The following is a 19,104-nucleotide window of genomic DNA, read 5'->3' as shown; positions in this document are numbered from 1 at the left end:
CTTTTAACCGATGCCATCTTGGTCTTAGGGGTGGAGCCCCAGCAGATATGGATTAAGCTGTGTGTGTGTGATTCTTGGTGAAAACAGAGCCAGAACCCATTAATACTATGCTTCTAAATACTGACTGTCCACTCGTCTATGGAGCAGAGTCCCCATGGCTGATAGGATATGCAAGCAGGTGAATGCTAGCTGTGCCCGGCATCAAGAAAGGTTTATTATTATTATTATTATTATTATTATTATTATTATTATTGTCTGACATAATGAAGGGAACCGTTGGGCTTTGTAGTCATAGATCATATACCCTATAAATTATTATCCCTCCCTCAAGTAGACTTAGTAGAAATGAGAGAGACGCTAGAGAGATGACTAAGAAGTCAAGAGCACATATTACTTTTGCAGAGGACCCGAGTTTAGTTCCCACATCTGGAGGCTCACAGCTGCCTATAATTCCTGCTCCAGAGGATCTGATACTCTCTTCTGGGCTTCACCAGCACCTGCACACATGTGCACCTACCTACACACAGGCACACACGCATACACATAATTTGTAAGATATAAATCCAAGGATATTAATGTGAAGAAGAGGAGGAGGAGGAGGAGGTGGTGGCAGAGGAGAGGCTTTGGTGTGGCCTGGCAGTCATGCCACTGTAGACCTGAGCACCACGCTTAGAATTTGAGTCCGGATGAGAAGAAAGGCGGAGGGGAAGGTCACTGCTGAGTTCCAGGTGTCCTTCCTGGAGGCTGGCTGGGCCACTGGCAGGGTACATGCCCAGAAGGTGCGTTTGAAACTCACTGGACTGTGAATTTAGTCAGCTGCTCTGTACCAGCCCAGCCCCCATCTGCCCTGCCAGACTTGGACCTGAAGGAAATGCCTGGTTGAGGTGTGATCTTGGGTATATACACTACAGCTCTTTGCAGCCCCTGTGGCCTGGAATTGGACACAGTTTTTCAGGGCGCAGTCCCTGGCATTGAGAGATTCCAGCCCTTTAACCACACTTCCGTGTGGGGCTAGGCTAGCACTCCTCTACATGCTCTTATTCATGTAGCAAAGGTTTGGCTTCCTTGTCCCTGATCTTTCTGTAAGCCTTGGGGGTTTGTGGTGGTTATCGTTCACCTCTGCTGTCTTCGTCATGGCCGACTCCTCTGGCTTTGTTTCTTTGGGATTGAAATTTTTGATCTCTTTAAGTGCAACATGGGGTTAATGGAGTTTCCCTTTTCTTTCTTTAAAGGTTTGGGGGTTTTTTTGTTTTTTTTATGTTAGTGCAGAAGAGGGCACCAGATTCCCTGGAGCTGCATACACAGGTGGATTTGAGCCAACTTGGGTGCTAGGAACCGAACTCAGGCCTTCTGGACGAGCAGCAAGAATCCTGGTCCGCTGAGCTCTCTCTCAAGACCCAAGCTCCACTTTTCTTACCCTCCACTAAATGTATTGAGGATTTTTCTTCATGCTCTTAAGTTCTAAGTAATTACCACCTGTGTCTGAAATCACTGTGGATAAGTTCCGCGTGCTCGTGAGTTTTCAGAGACTTCGGGGGTTCCAGTTTGTATGCTTGAGTTCTTATCTCATTGCACTGTGGTAACTCACGGTATTGGTCTTTGTTTCACTTGAGGGATGCAGTGTGAGGTCAGTCGCTGCGTAAAGAGGCAGGCCTACAAATTGCTGTGCAACCCAAACTGGCCTCAAGTTCTGGATCCTCCTGTCTCAGCCTCCCAAATGCTAGCATGACAGGCATCTGCCACTATGCCTGGTTTAAGATATCATTTTCGGAGGCGACTTATGGGAACACGAGTTATACCCTAAGTCATGCGTTAGAAGCTTTTGATCAGTTTTCACCTGTAAATTTGTGTTAAAAAAAAAAAAAGAAGAAGAATCCTCTGCTCACAGGGTGCTATATTCTTAAAGTAGCAGTTAGCTTGGGTTGGTTAGCTGCCCTGGTTGCCAGGCAGCAAAGCAGCAAGGAGTTGAGTTAACATCCAATCAGCTTCATCCTGCCTGGGTCCAAGATGAAAATACCTACTGAGGCCTGGTTACTTTGGTGTGGTCCATAAAATGTTCCCAGGCCACGGGAAGACATGGCAGCTTCTTCATTGATGCAAACAAGGCTGGTTTATAGAAGTTAACTATTATATAGTCCCTGCTCTATTAGCCTATAAAACCCAGGCCCAGGTCCCCTTGATCATCCTGGCTGTTTAATGATGGATATTTCTCCTTTACCATTATCTAAGAATGGAATTGATGAATGTCCTTAAGAAGAACAGGAGTCCTGGCCCATGTCCCTGTGCCCAGTATCAATCCAGGTCCTTGCTTGCTTGACCATGTGTGTGTCACATGTCTCATTACTTCCCAGAGCTGTGCTTCTCCACCACTCATGTGGGGGCATACTCTAACTTGCATGAGGCTCAGCTGAGTTATCCTCAAAATGTATATATTATCTAATTTATTATTTTTGTGTGTACATGATGTAGTAGTGTCCGGTACATGCCATGGTGGGTGTGTGAAGGTCAGAGGACGACTTGTGAGAGTTGGGTCTCTCCTTTACCACGAGGGTTCCAGGGATCAAACTCGGGTCATCTGGCTTGGCAGTGAGTGCCTTTACCCACTGAGCCATCTCACTGACCGTGAGACTCAGATTTTAAAGGTGTAGGTAGGTAGAAGATATTCTACCGTGAGGAAGTGGAATTTGAGAGTGACCTCAGTGACCCTTGACCCTTTCCACCTCCAGAAGGGGCTTGGACAGGATGAGGACAAAGAAATTATTTGGAGGTGTCTAAAATTCTCCCTTCTTCTCCATCAGTGTGAAAGACAGGCGCCGCAGCCATGACCACCCACGTCACTTTGGAAGATGCCCTGTCCAACGTGGACCTGCTGGAGGAACTGCCCCTCCCAGACCAGCAGCCATGTATCGAGCCCCCGCCATCCTCCATCATGTACCAGGTAATAGAAATAGCGGGGTCAGTGGAGAGACCTGGATTCCAGAGGTCCTGTAAAAGGACCTGCCCTGAAGTACAGGGAGGAGGGGTCTGTGTCGAGAAGGTGAAAGGTCAGGAGCTGATGGAGTCCTCGTGCACTCTAGGATCCCGGTGGAAGGAATAGATTAACTAACAAATGTGTGCCAGAACCGCTTCCCTGCCCTAGGGAGTGTTTGTTGATCTGTTCTGACCCCGAATTCCTGCTGGCCTGTTCCTGCTATTGCACCACCCGGATTATGGCATCCCTGATCTCATGAATTAAATATCGCAGCTTAGGAGCCTCTAGAGTCTGCCTGGGTAATTACTTTTCCTTCATGTGCGTGACAAGAGCTCACATAAGCCCGCATGGCAACCCGAGGCTCAGGGAAGTGGGTCACAGTTGTTTGCTTTGGCCCTAGATCAGATCTTTTGATAAACCACCATCCCATTACATACAGCTATGACTCTGGCAGGCCCAGTAAGGAGCGTATCCATGCAGCTAGAGGCCCCTTGGCCCAAGCCCCTTGTCTGGGTGTGTCAGGCTGAATGTCATGTTGAGAATAAATGTGTTAGTTTGGAAATTGGGGCAACATTGGGCCTTTTTGCTAAGTCTTAAATGGTGAACTATGAATAAATATAATTAATTTTTTTTCATTTCATTCAATAATTACATATATCAGTCACATACTTGGAGATTCATTTCCTAAATTTGACTTATAAGTAGCTTTTAACAGAGATCACAATTTCAACTATATAAGCATATTTTAATTTTAGTGATATGTAGAGAGATTTTCATTATAAACAAAATGGAAAAGTGTAACATAGAAATTTCTTATCCCAGCATACCCTTCTCAGTGTTCATGAACATTTTGTTAAGTATATATGATAAATAGTTATTCTTTTTACTAAAATAGAAATTCATTTTACATGCATATATATATATACTTCTAATTCATCTTTTTCTTAACATTTATTGTGGAACCAGCTGTGGTGACTCACAGCTGTAATCCCAGCATTCAGGAGACTGAAGGAAGAGGGTTGCTGTGAGTCTGGACCAGCCTGAGCTACAGAGAGGACTTCTGTCTCAAAAAAAAAAAAAATCACAGGGAGAAAATCTTCTCCTGTGGCCATTACTCGGGCATCAGTGCAGTAAAACCACCTTATGGTTAGGCGGCTCGTGGTCCCTTCCAGCCTGTTGTACACACTGACATCTATTTCGGCTTTTGCTGGGTGTTTCCATCTTCCCAGGCTGTTGTTGTAAAAAGTGCATCCGTGGCCTGACTCGTGCATTGACACCTGTGCACCCTCAGGCACGCATGTCTCAGTGACTGCATAGGCGCCCTGCACACCTTGACTTTTAGCAGCTGTTTGGACTTGCTTAGTTAGCTGGAAGTATGGTTTCCTTGTGCTTAGATAGTTTGTTTGTTTGTTTGTTTTTTAATTCATGATGACATGCATATAAAGTCAGTGCATTTATCCCATGAATAAATAGGCAAAGTCTATCAGTAAAGCCTTATTAACTGGAATCTAAAAGTGCCAATTTGGAATTAAATGGTTACTTCTGAGGCTTGGTTGCGTGAAACCAGTTACCGATGAGAAGCAGGTACTGCCTGTCTGCCCTTAGCTGACCAGGGGGTAATATTTAAAGCCACCGGGCAGTAGGTTTCCACAGAAAGCTTGCGGGTTTTTGTTGGCAGCTGTTTGTTCCCTAGACACCCAGCCAGCCTTGATGTGTTTTCCAACAACCAAATGTCCCTCCTGTCCTCTACCTCCACAGGCTAACTTTGACACGAACTTCGAGGACAGGAATGCATTTGTCACGGGCATTGCAAGGTACATTGAGCAGGCAACGGTCCACTCCAGCATGGTAAGTCTCCATGACCCACATGTGCAGCTGCCCCGCAGAAGCAGGAGGAACCATGGGCAGCTTCCCACACCAGACCTGTGCTTAGCTCCCCCGTATGCTCTGCCATAGTCAGGGGACCTTTTTCCATCCTGAAAAAAAAGTTCCTCCTAAAAATGACAGTGATGTGGCTTTGCAAGATATTATTTATTGACGCAAGGAAGCCGCTGGCCTAAATCATTCATAAATGGAACTAGTTGTTTTCCATTCCTCTTAGGGTCTGACCCTAAAAGGGCAGAATTCTCTTCTTCCCTTTTATCCTCATAGACATTTGTAGAGTTCTAGACTCCTCATCTGTGGGCCCCTGCACCATTTCCCTGGACCTTTCTCACTGTGCGGGATGTGTTCTACAAACCCAACTCATTTGTTATGCATTGTGTGCCTGCTGTGAGCTGATTTTAGAGTTAGTGTGGGGCCAGTCTCAGTTCTCGGTGAATCAAGTGCGAAAGAGACAAGGCAACCAAACGCCTTTTCTATGCAGGCATTTCATGGTCATTGTCTCATTTAATGCTCACACAGACCCTGTGAGGTAGGTCATTGGCAGCCCCAATATCTCAGCTGGCCAACATTGAAGCCTCTCAACTGTTAAGAAATTGACTCGGGGGTCTCACTGCTGAATGGTGGTTAGTTCTAAACTTAGGACTCTGGTGACAAAGCTTGGCCTTTGAAATATTTATTGCAGGCAAATATAAAACTGTATAAATGTTCCACATTGTGATAAAGGTTTGAAGGTCAGCTTTTCAAGGGGCCTTGAGAAGGCCAGAGGAAGCTAGGTGGGGGAAGCCACTTTTTAGTACAGCCTCGTAAGGAGGTAATGATAGCATATGTTGTACACACTGCTCTTTGAAATGTAGGCAGGGCAATCTGCTGTGTGATAGCATCAGAGCCTCATAATAACCCTGGGGCTTGCAAAGGGATCATTATACCTATTGTAGAGATGAGAAGACTGAGGTCTGGAGAAATTAATAAGCGGGTTGCTCATGGTCCTACAGCTAGTAAGTCCTTGCATGAACCTGGGAACGGTCCTGACCTCTTTCTGTGGTTCTCTCCATCCCATGGAAGGTTGAAGCAGTCAGAGATGAGATGGGGAGGGGGCTAGGTGACCATCAGCATGAGCAAAGACAGAATTTTCAGACTGCCCAAAATTGGGGTGTGTCTATGTGTGGTACTGTACGTAGCATTGATGGAGATGAGGTCTAGACATGGAGATCATTTTGCCGTAGCAAAATACCATGAGTAAACGGCTTAAACAATGGGTGTTTGCTTTCCACGGCCCTGGAGGATGCAATTCCTGGACCAGCTGTCGACAGGGCTGCTTTCTCCTGATGTTTCCCTGGCTACTCAGGCTCATTCCTCCCAAACTCCTGGGTGTCAGATGTCTCTGTGTGTTACCCAAGTTTCCTCTCTTTATAAGGATGACAGATTGAGTGAGAGTCTGCCCTCATGATCTCCTCTGAGCTTCAGTCACCTTTCAAATGGGCCCACCTAGAAACAGAGTCACAGTCTCAAGCCTGTAACAGAGACGACTTTCATTCATTTCCTCAAAGTGCAGAAAGGAGGCTGGAGACGAAGCTCAGCTGTTTGAGTGCCTGTCTAGAACACACAAAGCCCTGGCTTGTATGAACCAAATCTCCAGCACCAAATAAACTGGGTATAGTCTGGCAAATGCTTGTAATCTCAACTGTGGGGAGGTGGAGGCAGGAGGATCAAAAGTTCAGGATCACTTTCTCAGCTACATAGGAAGCTTGAGGCAAGCTTGGAATAGAGACCCTATCACTAAAGGGAGCCGAACTCAGGTTCAGCCATGCTTGATCTGTAATTACTCTTGGAATGAGCTATAAAGAGGAATGAATGGAACAGATACACTGGACGAGAGTCTCAAAATGATTGTTACTGGAAGCATGAAAGGGTGGGGGCGAGGATTTCAGGGAACAGCTGTAATGATCGTATACACGAGAGAAACCGAAGGTCAACTCCAGCTGCCATAATGATTCTTTGGGGTCGGGGAAGCAGAACCAGACTGAGGTCTCTCTGAGATACCAGGTCACAGGCTCAGGCAGGCAAATCTAAAGGACCGGCTGGCTCTAAACGTGATTCTGTTTGTTATCTGCTGCTGCTGTGGCAAATTGCATAAACTCACTGCTTAGTAGGTAGATTGCTTACCTGGCATTCACAAAGCCCGAAGTTTGGCCCCTAACACCCACATACACCAGGCATAGTGGGAAATGTTGTAACCCTAGCACCTGAGAAGTAGAGACAGGAAGATCAGAAGTTCAAGGTCATCCACAGCGTCAGAAATATATCTCTATCTCTCTAAATATACACACACATATATGTATATATACAATATACTATATTATACATATAATTTACATATATAAAAGATGGCCAATAACTCAAGGTTCCCAAGGCCACATCCAGAGCTCTTTCCACCACGCCATCTTGACCTCTGTATTCTGGGCTTGTTATGTAACAACTATGGCTGAACTGTCTAGAGGGCAGAGTGCACATCTTGGTTCTCAGTTCTGTTTCTGGCACAGAGCCTGGGATCTAAAGATGCTTGCTGCAGCCTTTTTTTTTTTTTAACTGAATGAAATTATGCGTGCTGAGGGCACTCGGGGTGGGGGGTGGGGGCTGAGAATAGCCACGTGTTCCTTACATTACTGCCAGTTCCTCTTTTAGACACGTGTGCCCAAACTGAAGAGAAAGCAGGCAGCCCATGGGTTGCTCTCGGTTGTTTCCCTCAGGGACAGCATGTTACTGACTTCTTAATTAAGAATGGAAGCTGTTGCTGTTGAGCAGATTCACAATAAGTAGCAAACTCCAAGTTAAATTGGATTCTGCCTTTAAAATGTATTATAAAGTGAATATGATAAATAGATTTAAATTTTAAAGTTCATTTTTCCCTAAATATATTTTCAAGGAGAGAAAGCATAATGCTAATTCTTGTCTCCTAATATTCTTTGGAGTATGCTTTCCATAACTGAAAACTGCTTAAAATATATATGTCTATATTTTTAATCATCTTCACAATGTTATACAACTGTCACCACCATCTAATGTCATTGCCCCATACAGACACCCTAGAATTTTTAGCAGTCAACCCAGGTCCTCTCCCCACGTGTTTCCATCAACTACAATCTGTCCGTAAGGCTGTACCTCTTGTGGGTATTTTGTCCAAAGGAATCGGAGAATATGTGGCCTTTCTTCTGGCTTTCACTGAAGTTCTTATTAGATCAGCTATTCTAAGATATAAGGTGCCCGTGACTTACCTGGGAACTTTGCTGGAATATAGGTTCGTATTCAGGGGCTCAGACATCCTTATCAGCAAGCGCCCAGGTGATGCTGCTCTTGCCTGCCATGGCCCACATCCTGGGTGGTCCCGATGAGAGCCTGGAGAAGTCCATGGCCCTAGTGTTTTATGTCCCTGATGACTGCTTTGCCGTTTCAGAATGAAATGCTGGAGGAGGGCCACGACTATGCAGTCATGCTGTACACCTGGCGCAGCTGCTCCCGGGCCATCCCGCAGGTGAGACCATCCTTGCCCTTCAGAGAGGCCTCACTGCTTCTGCAGTGCTCCTCCAACCTGAACCCAAACCAGAGGGCTGAGGTCCCCAGGTGGCGGGAAGCAAATCTGGGCCTCTGACCCAAAGTGCTTCCCATAGTGCTGCTGACAAGGTCCACGCCCAGGGTCTTAACAGTTTCCCTCCCGGCACATATAGGGCACAGTATTTTATTTCAAAGGCAGTCGATGTCTCTTGTCACCCAGGCTGTCACAAAGGATCTAAAGTAGCAAGCGTGACATTGTCTCACTTCATCTAAACCCTGTGCTTCAGATGGTTCTGGGTCTTTTTATTGGCATGACCATATTTTATAAATTCATATCGTTTCCACAAAACCGTATTGTTCTCATTTTTTACACTGTCTTGGACTTGTTGAAAATACAGATGATTTTATTATCATTGACATTTTTGCATAATTAGTGGATTCCGTTGTAACAAAGTCAGCAAACTATATGCACATCAAGTAAACAGAGGAGCCCTTCTCTGTTCCTTTTAGCCCTCATATTTAGGGGCAACTATTATTAAATTTTTTGTACTTTTCACATTTTCTGAGCCTGGTTTTGTTTTTCTTAAACAGTTGATTGTCTTAATTTTTATTTATTTATTTATTTATTTATTTATTCTCTCTCACGGGAAGGTATATATGTATCGTGGCATGCATGCGTCAGTCAGAGGATAATCTAAAGAAACTGGTTTTCCCCCATTCAGACAGTCAGGCTTGAAAGCAAGTGCCTTTTCCCACAGAACTGTCATCTGGGCAGCCTTGGAATTTTGTTTTTCTGGAGAAAGAGACCAAACTGGAGCTATGGCTCAGTGGTAAAGCATAGAGGATGAGTGTTAAACATACTCAAGGTCTTGGTGCCCGGGGGCCTGGATTCCTTCCCAGCAGTATTAGATAGATAGATAGATAGATGGATAGATGGATAGATGGATAGATAGATAGGTAAAATTAAATATAATATGTGTCAAATTATACTTAACTGTTCTGTGGCCTTTTTGCCTCTTAGGTGTGGTGATACCTTTTCATAGTCACTACAGAGATCCACCTTAGCCCTTCTAATGTTTGTAATGGTATATGTGTACGAATATATATGGTTGTATCACTTTGTCCATTGAATGACCCACTGGCAGTTATCTAGCCATTGATAATCATAAAACATTATCCTTGTCCAGTGTATGTGGTACTCACGTGTAATCTCAGCACCTAGAAGGAGGAGGCAGGAGGAACTTTAGTTTCAAGCCAGCATGGGCTACATAATGATTCACTAAAGAAAAAAAATGCATTGGCTCACTCTCACACCCAGCCAGCCTATTAGCAGGCGTGGCACATGTGTGTTCACAGAACATATGGCATGTGATACTAAGGTACATGCTGACTAAAAGCACCAGACAGAGGAAATGGGTCCCTGGATGACTCAGCTTAGGTTACCCATCATTAACTTGGATATGGCTGGGGAGACTGGTTCATGGTCGTGTGCATCGGGATAAGAGGAGAGCACATGCATGGACATACGAATGTAGCCAACTGTAAAGGCGGGCACAGGCCGGCAGAGAAAGGAGCAGGGCCCCATGTTGGGATCAGCTGGCCCCTTTACCACAGCCAGTCTCCAGGGAGCACTTGTGGGGCCTGTCAGTCTTCTACAGCTCCCTCTTGCTACAGTGACCCTAACCATTTTCACCCACGACACGATGCCACATGTGCTCCACTGGTGAGCCATGCTCCTGAGGTGGCAGCTGGGAGCCCAGATGATGAAGCCGCCTTTCGATTTCACAGGTGAAGTGCAATGAGCAGCCCAATCGGGTCGAGATCTACGAGAAGACGGTGGAGGTGCTGGAGCCAGAGGTCACCAAGCTCATGAAGTTCATGTACTTTCAGGTGAGTGGGGTGTGGGCGGGTCCACAGCAGAAGGCTCAGGTGAGTGGTGTGTGGGCGGGTCCACAGCAGAAGGCTCACGAAGTCCCCCACCCTTCCACATCTAGACTTTGGTGCCATGTCATTTTGTTTCTGTCCAGCTAGTATTTTTGAGAGCCACCTACACCCCTGTGGGTGAGCCAAGCCAACAGGTGTCCCTGCCTCCACAGAGGATGTGTCCTAGTGAGTTTGTGTATGCTTGGAGTGCAGAGTGACGAAAATACACACTAGTTTTTAGGACAAGGTAAAGGCCTGAGTAAAATACAATTTACAACAGTTGTAGGTTGCAGAGTATTTACGAGTAGTTGCCGCTTTAGGGACAATGGCATGGAGCTACGAACTGGGTGACAAGAGGTCCTGCAAAGCCCCAAGGCCTGGAGGGATCAGTGTGTTCAAGAAATGAAGGACAGTGAGCTATAAAACAGTGAAAGCAAGGAAGAGGCCCAAGGGGAGGCTTGGGGTGGGAGGACGGGGACCCATGAGATGGGCACTGTGAGCCTGGAGCTTTGGATTGGGTGATGTGGGTTGACCTGAGCTTTTAGGAAATCTGGCCACTAGGTAGGAAATGCTTGGGAGATGGAGGTGGGAAGAGGCTGGGATGGAGGAGTGCAGAGGAGCAGGAGACCAGTCGGGAGCTCTGGAAGAGTCATTTTTAGAGGAGGAAGAACAGGGAGAGGGCCAAGGGCCTTCACAGTGAGGGAGATAACGTATAAGGACAGAAGGCGTGGGCAGCCAGTCACTTCCTGGGGACTCACTGGCAACTGTGAGGGTGGTAGAGAACACCTCAAAGCTGGTCTGTACCCCACACACAGCATATACAACCCACACCCTTACATATGTCCCATGCATAGAGCATTGACACTGGCCAGGCTCTACTGTGTCTAGGCCAGAGCTAGGACTATACTGGGGAAGTGCCTCAGCCTGGGTCAGGAGCAATGCTAGGTCAAAACCCAGCACTGCTGTTTCCTAACTGTGTGTGACTCATTTTATACACATGTGTACACACACATACACGTGCACATTCACACATACACGGATACAGGCACCCGCACACACCAGTACAGGGAAATGAAGCCTGCCTCTCAGGGTGGTGGAAAAGATAAACTCGGTCTCTCTATAGGAGCACGGGAGGGCCCTATGACAGCTTAAAGTGTTTCACAGCTGTTGTTACTGTCATAGATGGCCTGACTTCCCAGAGCCTAAAGTCTCTTTTGGGAAGCAGATCCAAGAGAGATAAATGAAGAGCTTCCCCTAAAGAGGTGCACATGGAAGAAAGGAAGGCTGGGATGATTCACTGCCATGTGCCTCGCACTGTGGCCACTGGCTAAGCATAGAAACAGTAGCAGTTAACAGTGAAACTCCCCAGCAACATGAGGCTCACTCTAAGCACTCAGCAGCCACCGCGGCCATCCACATTAGTTACTCTAATGCCAAATAAAGCATCACCAGGAATCTCAAGGAAGGGCAGGCGTACTAGGCTCACAGTTTAAAGGTACAGTCCATCCCAGCGGTATAAGCGTGTTGGCAGGAGCATGAGGAGTGGTCAGGTTGTGCCCAGGTCAGGAAGTAGGGGGAGGTGGAAGCTGGTCTCAGCTCACTTTCTCCTGTTGACTCAGTCTGGGCTCCAAGGACATGGGGTCATGCCATACCACATATACATTCAGGGGAAGCCTTCCCCGTTCAGTTAGACCTTTCCAGAAACATACTTCCTGGACACACCCAGGGTATGTTTCCATCAAGTTGAAAGTTGAGAGTAATCATTACACCATTGTGAGCATTGTTGGTGGCGAACAATTCCATCATGGCAGAAAGCCTAACTGGACTGGCTGTGGCCTGCTGGTCCTTGATGAGACGAGCTGGCAGTTGGGCAAGGTAGGCCTTGGAGTGGAAGGGAGCTCACATCTGCACACAGATCCTCTTTTCCACACGCTTCCCTCCCTGTGTTCATTCCTCTTCCAACTCCTCCTCCTCCTCTTCCTTCTTCTCCTCCTCCTCTTCCTTCTTCTCCTCTTCCTCTTTCTCTTCTTCTTCCTCCCCCTCTATTGTTCGATATCCCTCCATTACTACTTTTGCTTCTTCTTGCTTTTGAACTACTCTCCTCCCCCATGCCCAACACACACACACACACACACACACACACACACACACACGTGACAGATTTTTTTTGACATCGTATTTACCAGGTAGAGTGACAGCCCAGCATGCTCTAGTGTCTTCACAGAGTTGGGTATTCATCATGTAATCTGTTCTAGAATGTTTTCACCCCTCCGAAAAAAATCTCCTGAACCATCACCTCATACTACCCAACACCCTCTCCCTTCAGCCTTAGGCAACCACTAAATGACTTTTTATCTCCGTGGATTTCCTGTTTGGACATTTCCCTACAAATGAAGTTATACAGGACATGATGTTTCATGCCTGGCCTCTTGCAGCCGGCAGGGTGTGTTTGATTGTCGTCTGTACTGTAGCAGGTGACAGAACCTAATTGGTTGGTTGGTTGGTTGGTTGGTTGGTTGGTTGATTTAATGACGGAATGCCATGTCACTGTGCACACACATACACCGTATTTCATTCATCCATTTACCAGGTGATAGGTGAGGGTGTTTTTCCCTTCGGGTCTGTTAGGGATAAAAACTGGACACCTGCAAGAGCTTCTCTATCATTGCAGGCTCTTTGTTTCTCTTGGGTTGTGAGCTGGTTAGGGTTTGGTCAACTAGACAGGAGCTGGAGTCATATGGAGAAAATTGATTGACTGATGAGAATTCTCTATTGACTGACCTGTAGGCAAGTCTGTGCAGGCATTTGCTTGAATGATTGGTGTGGGAGAACCCAATTCACTGTGGGCTGTTCCGGGGCATGTGGTCCTAGATTAAATAAGAAGCAGACTGCTCAATCTGTGGACCCTCCGTGGTCTCTGCTTCAGTTCCTGCCTCTGTGTTCTTGTCTGAGTTCCTGTCCCAACTTCCTTCAGGGTAGACTGCAAGCTGTGAAATGTAAGAAATCTTTTCTTCCCCAAGTTGCTTTGAGTCACAGTGTTGTTTAATCACAGCAGTAGACAGCAAACGAGGAAAAGCAGGTCCCTGTGAGTGGAGTGCTGGGTCACTTAGTGAATGCACCCTAGGTGTGCAAGTTTCCTGACTGCCCCTGCAGTCTGCTGTCAGCTCCGCATTATTATTGAGGCCACAATACAGGCTATACTACACACACATGCGCCCTCATGAGAGCCTCTAAGAGCCACAGCCCCTACAGTATTGACTTGGCTCTTCTGTATGCTTACTCCAGCTGAGGCCAGCCTCATGCTTCCTTAGGCCTCCCACAGCTTCAGGGCCTTTGCAGGATGGCTCATGCTTCCTTCCTTCCCTTGTCCCGGTCCTTCTCCTTCTCTTTCAAATTATTTCCCTACAAGGTCATTTCTTGGTGACTTCAGTCTTTCTCCCTAGAGGAACAGTTTTGTGAGCCCTTCCCAACCTCCATCCCTTCTTCATTTCCTGCCATATCAAGTATGAAATTCTGCTGCAAAGAATTTATTTTGTTTTCTATGAATCAATTGGCATATATGATCCTTAGGACAGTTTTGGTTTTTTCCTTCTTGTTTTGATTTCTGCTTGACCTCAGCCCTTACAGTGGTTTCGTGGTTATATAGTATAGTATAGTATAGTATAGTATAGTATAGTATAGTAGTGTATATAGAGTATAGTAGTATATATAGTATATAGGATGGATAGATAGATAGATAGATAGATAGATAGATAGATAGTAGGTGCTCACTAATCAGTTGCTTATTGAATGCACCACTGTCTCTCCTGGCATTTCACACACTGGGGCCATGGCGCTTTTTAGCAAATGTGTTTTAGACTAATTCATAAAGTAAACTCACTTGGAACAGGTTCTAGCACGCTGTCACGATTAGCTTTAGAAACGGGGACATCTCAGAGAAAGACTGCCTGGCACAGCAGATGAGTCCTTACACTGTTCCTCTGTCTCCAGCGCAAGGCCATCGAGCGCTTCTGTAGCGAGGTGAAGCGGCTGTGTCACGCTGAGCGCAGGAAGGACTTTGTCTCTGAGGCCTACCTGCTGACGCTGGGCAAGTTCATCAACATGTTCGCGGTCTTGGACGAGCTAAAGAACATGAAGTGCAGTGTCAAGAATGACCACTCTGCCTACAAGAGGTCAGAAGCCCTCCCTGCTCCCTGGACTCTTTTCACTGTCTTATTCCCTAGTAATAGAATAGCCTTCCTCAAACCAAGCTGTTGTGACAGGGTGATCTGAGGAAGGCATTTCCGAGCTGGGGCTTCAGAAGAGTTATTGCTGGCCAGGCTTGATGTCCCAAGATGGCATCTGGTCCTCACCTCCCCCATCTAGGGGGGCAGAGCAATTTCTGCCATACCTACCTCATGGCAGGAAGATTATCATAAGGCATTGCATGGTCGTTTTCTGTGAGAAACAGAAGCCAGTGTTTATGTCCCAGATCTGCAAAGTCAGGCATACATTACCCCAGTTACCCCAGTGGCCGCATTTGGCTGGATCTCTTACCAGCTCTCCCCCCGGACCTGCCTCTCCATGGTCTCCTTTCTCAGATAGGCCCCTGCAATGGCTTCCTGCCAGCCCATAGCAAAACCCCAGCTTTCCAGAAAAAAGTTCCTCCTTCCTCATGCATTCAGAAAGTCCCAGCCAAGATTGCTATCAATCCAGCTTGCTAATCCCTCTGTCAGACACTGAGTCAGGTGGAGGTGATCTGAGTGGATGACAGAATTAGGGGACCATGTCATCGTTGAAAAAAAGGGCTGGAGTTGGGAGGTGGTTGTTCATCTCCAGGAGCCAGGATGTAGCCACCCAATGACAGGGAGCACTACAAAATATCAGCTCCCCAGGGAGTTGGGTAAGGCTCAGATGAGCACCTATGTCTGTCTATACCTCCTGGAAGGGTTGCTCATATGACTGGCACACTATTCCTATCCCGCCATACTTCCCTTGGATTTCAAGTCAGCTACAGAAAGGAAGAGGGCAGATGTTAAACCTGGGTTGCCCAATAGTTAGAGCCCATCTCAAGGTCAACTCAAGATATCACAGATGGCCACCAGCACAGCATCCTTCCCCATATACGGCCCGCCACTTCCATCAGGACCACAGCCAGCATCTGTGTCCTAAACCAGGCAGGCGTGTTGTTCCCGTTCTCACGAGTTATTGTGACGTGAGCTGTGTCAGGCTGGGTTAAGTTGGGACACAGTTGAGCCCAGCCTGTGTTCTCCGTTTCCCTCCCTCCATCTGTCATCCCATGTTGCCGTGCAATGCTGTGCGTAAGAATGTTGAGGGAAAGACACAAATCTTTTCTACTCGGAAAGCTACGGCAGGAGAATCATCGGCTAGGCCTAGCAGCACAGGACTGAAATCCTTGGTAGCTTTCATCAGTTCAAGTGAGTTCGAGGCCAGCCTAATAAACTTAGCAGAAACCCTATCTCAAAAATGAAAAATAGTAACAAGGTTGGGAACATAGCTCAGAGATCAATATGCACAGCATGAACAATACCCTGGGTCCAGTCCCCAGTGCTACAAACCAACCCAAAAATAGGATGCTGAGATTTTCCTGTAATGAACAGAGCACATGAAAAGAAAAAATGAAGCTTCCTGCCTGTGATTCAGTTCTTCTGGGCTCACTGTGCAGTTCCCCTGGAGCTCAAGGACACTGCCCCCACTCCCTGTCTCATCATCCCTCCCTGGTTTCCGTTAAATACCCTGAGATACCAGTGGGCTTTTTTTGTTTGTGGTTTCATGCCCTTTAATACCCAGCAGCTGTCAGGAGGGCGTAAATGGCCTGAGAGAAAGGACTGCCAAACACATTTTCCATTGACCTTGGGAACACCTGCAGTGTTCAGAGCCAGTGACATTAGCACGGTGTCTCTTGTTGGCTGAGGCGTGGGAACAGATTCCCCGGCACCCTGTTATTGCTTCCTTCTCTGTGTTTCAGAGCAGCACAGTTCCTAAGGAAGATGGCGGACCCCCAGTCCATCCAGGAATCTCAGAACCTGTCCATGTTCCTGGCCAATCACAACAGGATCACCCAGGTGAGAACAAGGCCCATGTGGGTCCTGTCTGGCATCCCACGGAAGCAATCCTAGGGCCCTGAGGCTCAGAGGACTCCAAGGAACGAGACATAAGCTCAGTCCACATTTGTCTCCACTGCCCTTCATGGGAGTAAAGTTACACCCAGTGACCTCCCCCCCCAACCCCTTTTAGTTCTCTGGAAGCTTCCCACACAGGGCTGTGGGTCCCACATCAGTTTCTAGGTTGAGAACAAGCCTGACCATAGGTCCATTATCAGACTTCGGGCAAAGTCAGAGATTCAGTTTACTCATCCATAAAGTGGGCATATTATTTTGAGACTATTATGAGAATGTATCTCATAAGACTAGCTTGGAAAGTTAATGAAGTGGAGACAAAAAGCCCCCCAGAATGTGACCAAGAGCCTGGGAAGGCACAGTTACCTCCACCAGTTTGCCAGGTTGTATCCACTCGGCCTCTCCTCTTGCATTTGTGGCTGTCATAGCTGGACCTATCTCTCTGACAGTTCAGTAACAACAAGAGTGTCTGCAGGACCCAGGCCAACACAAGAGGGATTGTGATGCTGCTCCCAAGACATCCCAAAGGCCTGGCCGTAGTAGGGCCTTCTTTGTCACTAGAGAAGGATATGGAGTCTCAGGCCCCTGCTCTCTGTAGAGAGTTCCCCCAGTGCTATCCAAGAGTATCCTGCAGGCCTCGTTTGCCTCCATGGGGAGAAAGGGACAGAGAGAAACCAACCTTCCGTAACTGTTGATGCTCCTGGATCCTACCAGGAAAGAGATACCTACCTATTGTCACTCCCTCCCTGGGTGGGTCTTCTCCCTGCCTTTGTCTGAAGAAACCTCATAGAGACCCTTGAAACAATTACTGCAGGGCCTATCTGTAAAGCTGGGCTGCCCAAGAGTACATAACTCAGCCCTTAGAACTGGCTGTCTGCCATTAGGCTCCTGTGTGAGAGGTGAACAGGGACAACCAGCTAATGCCTAGCATCCAAGGGGAGTCAGGTGTCAGCCCCTGCTGGCAGGAACGCTCCCTCCTCCTGGGACCTCAGTAGGTAGGGATCAAAGTGCTCACTTATTCAGCCCAGCTCTGGGCCTTCTGGGTGGTGCAGGAAGATGTTTGCTCCGCCTGACCAGTGGGTGGCGCTGTTGTTTAGTGTCTTCACCAGCAACTGGAAGTGATCCCGGGCTATGAGGAGCTGCTGGCAGACATTGTCAACATCTGTGTTGATTACTATGAGAATAAGATGTACCTGACGCCCAGTGAAAAGCACATGTTGCTCAAGGTAAGACTTCCCCTCCTGACACAGCTTCCTGCCAGGCGTGCGTGCGTGCGTGAGTGTATAGGTGTGTGCATACGAGTGTGGGTGTCTTTAAAGGCCAGAAGTGTCAGATAACCTAGACCTAGAGTTATGGGCGATTGTGAGCTGCCCAGCATGGGTGCTGGGAACCAAATCTGAGTCCTCTACAAGTGCAGTAACTGCTCTTAACCACCGAGACATCGCTCCAGCCAAATCTTTTTTTTCTGACGTGCTGTCTCTCACTGGGATCCAGGGCTCACCCATTAGGCCTGGAGAGCCGACCAGCAAGCTCAGAGATTGGCTTGCCTCTCCCTCTCCATCATAGGGGTTACACACGTGCTCCACCATGCCAGGTTTTACATGGGTGCTAGAGAATGAACTCCGGTCTTAGACTTGTGCCTCAAGCACACGTGACTGACTGGGCCATTAGCCCACAATGTTGGAGACTGGACGTGATATTGGGCTTCTTTGAGGGCATGCCATGGTGGAACTATTTCGTGTCCCCAAATAGAAACACCAGTATTCAGTCATGGGGCCTCTAAAGAGCTAATCCAATTCTGTTCCAAGAGGCCTATCTTTAAATAACTAGGAGGTTACATTTCAACCTCTTTTTATTTATTAATTTATGCATTTCTTTTTTTGAGACATTCTCTCTGTAGCCCAGGCTGGCCTTGGATTCTCAGTACCCCATCCTCAGCCTCCCAAACGTTTGGGTTACAAGTGTAGGCTACCACATCCATCAGGTTTCACCCTCTTAAAGTCATGGCCCTGTGACTTTGGGGCTTAAATGCTTGCCAGAGTTCAGGGAAACGAAACATATTGAAACCATAGCCCAGGGCAGCATGGCTTTTGTGACTCGCTCACTCCAGCTTCCTTGGGCTGTCAGAAACCAGCAAAGGCTGCCCCAGCTTTAACCGCCTTTCCTCCCTAGTCCAAACATGGGTGGTACAGCAGTTATGCCCAAGTCTCATGCTCCGCAGGCTGCCTTACGATACTCCATCTCAAAGCAGGTTTAGATGACTTCAGGTTCTGGGCCTTCCTCTCTTATCAGCCTTGAATGTCTGCATAGACCTGCTCCTCCCCACCCCCACACACCACCATCACCAACACACACACACACACACACACACACACACACACACACACACACGTTTTCTATCCTCTTCAGGCCTCCAGCATTGTTTTGAGCTGTTGCAAGGTTGGTTCTTTGCAGTTGGTTAGTGAGCTCAGAGGCCACCAGGGGGCGATGGAAGCCCTCACAGGACAGTCTGGTGCTGTTGCCGCAAGACAGAATGCACCAGGCAGGAAGCAGCTGTCATAGGCATCCTCTGCTTCTTCTCTTAGCCCCCTCCCCCTCCCCCCCACCCCCGTGAGATATAAAGGTACAGAGAGGAGCGACTTCCCCTGTCCCTGCGGC

At 47.4% G+C, this 19,104-nt stretch overlaps 1 protein-coding gene across 6 annotated transcripts in view; it reads left to right on the top strand.

Moving 5' to 3' along the window:
• Cyfip2 (cytoplasmic FMR1 interacting protein 2) overlaps positions 1–19,104 on the top strand; it is a 119,011-nt gene that overhangs the window by 18,409 nt on the left and 81,498 nt on the right. For all 6 annotated transcript variants that reach the window (NM_001252459.1, NM_133769.3, NM_001252460.1 and 3 more), the window contains exons 2-8: positions 2,799–2,938; positions 4,730–4,819; positions 8,307–8,384; positions 10,193–10,294; positions 14,318–14,499; positions 16,296–16,392; positions 17,544–17,672. In NM_001252459.1, the coding sequence (NP_001239388.1) occupies positions 2,822–2,938; positions 4,730–4,819; positions 8,307–8,384; positions 10,193–10,294; positions 14,318–14,499; positions 16,296–16,392; positions 17,544–17,672 (795 nt within the window). In that variant the 5' untranslated portion in view covers positions 2,799–2,821. The remainder of the gene's footprint in view (positions 1–2,798; positions 2,939–4,729; positions 4,820–8,306; positions 8,385–10,192; positions 10,295–14,317; positions 14,500–16,295; positions 16,393–17,543; positions 17,673–19,104) is intronic.

Source organism: Mus musculus, chromosome 11 (assembly GCF_000001635.26).
Source record: "Mus musculus strain C57BL/6J chromosome 11, GRCm38.p6 C57BL/6J".
NCBI lineage: Eukaryota > Metazoa > Chordata > Mammalia > Rodentia > Muridae > Mus > Mus musculus.
Note: the sequence above shows the minus strand (reverse complement) of the source record. Positions and strands in the feature narration are given on the sequence as shown.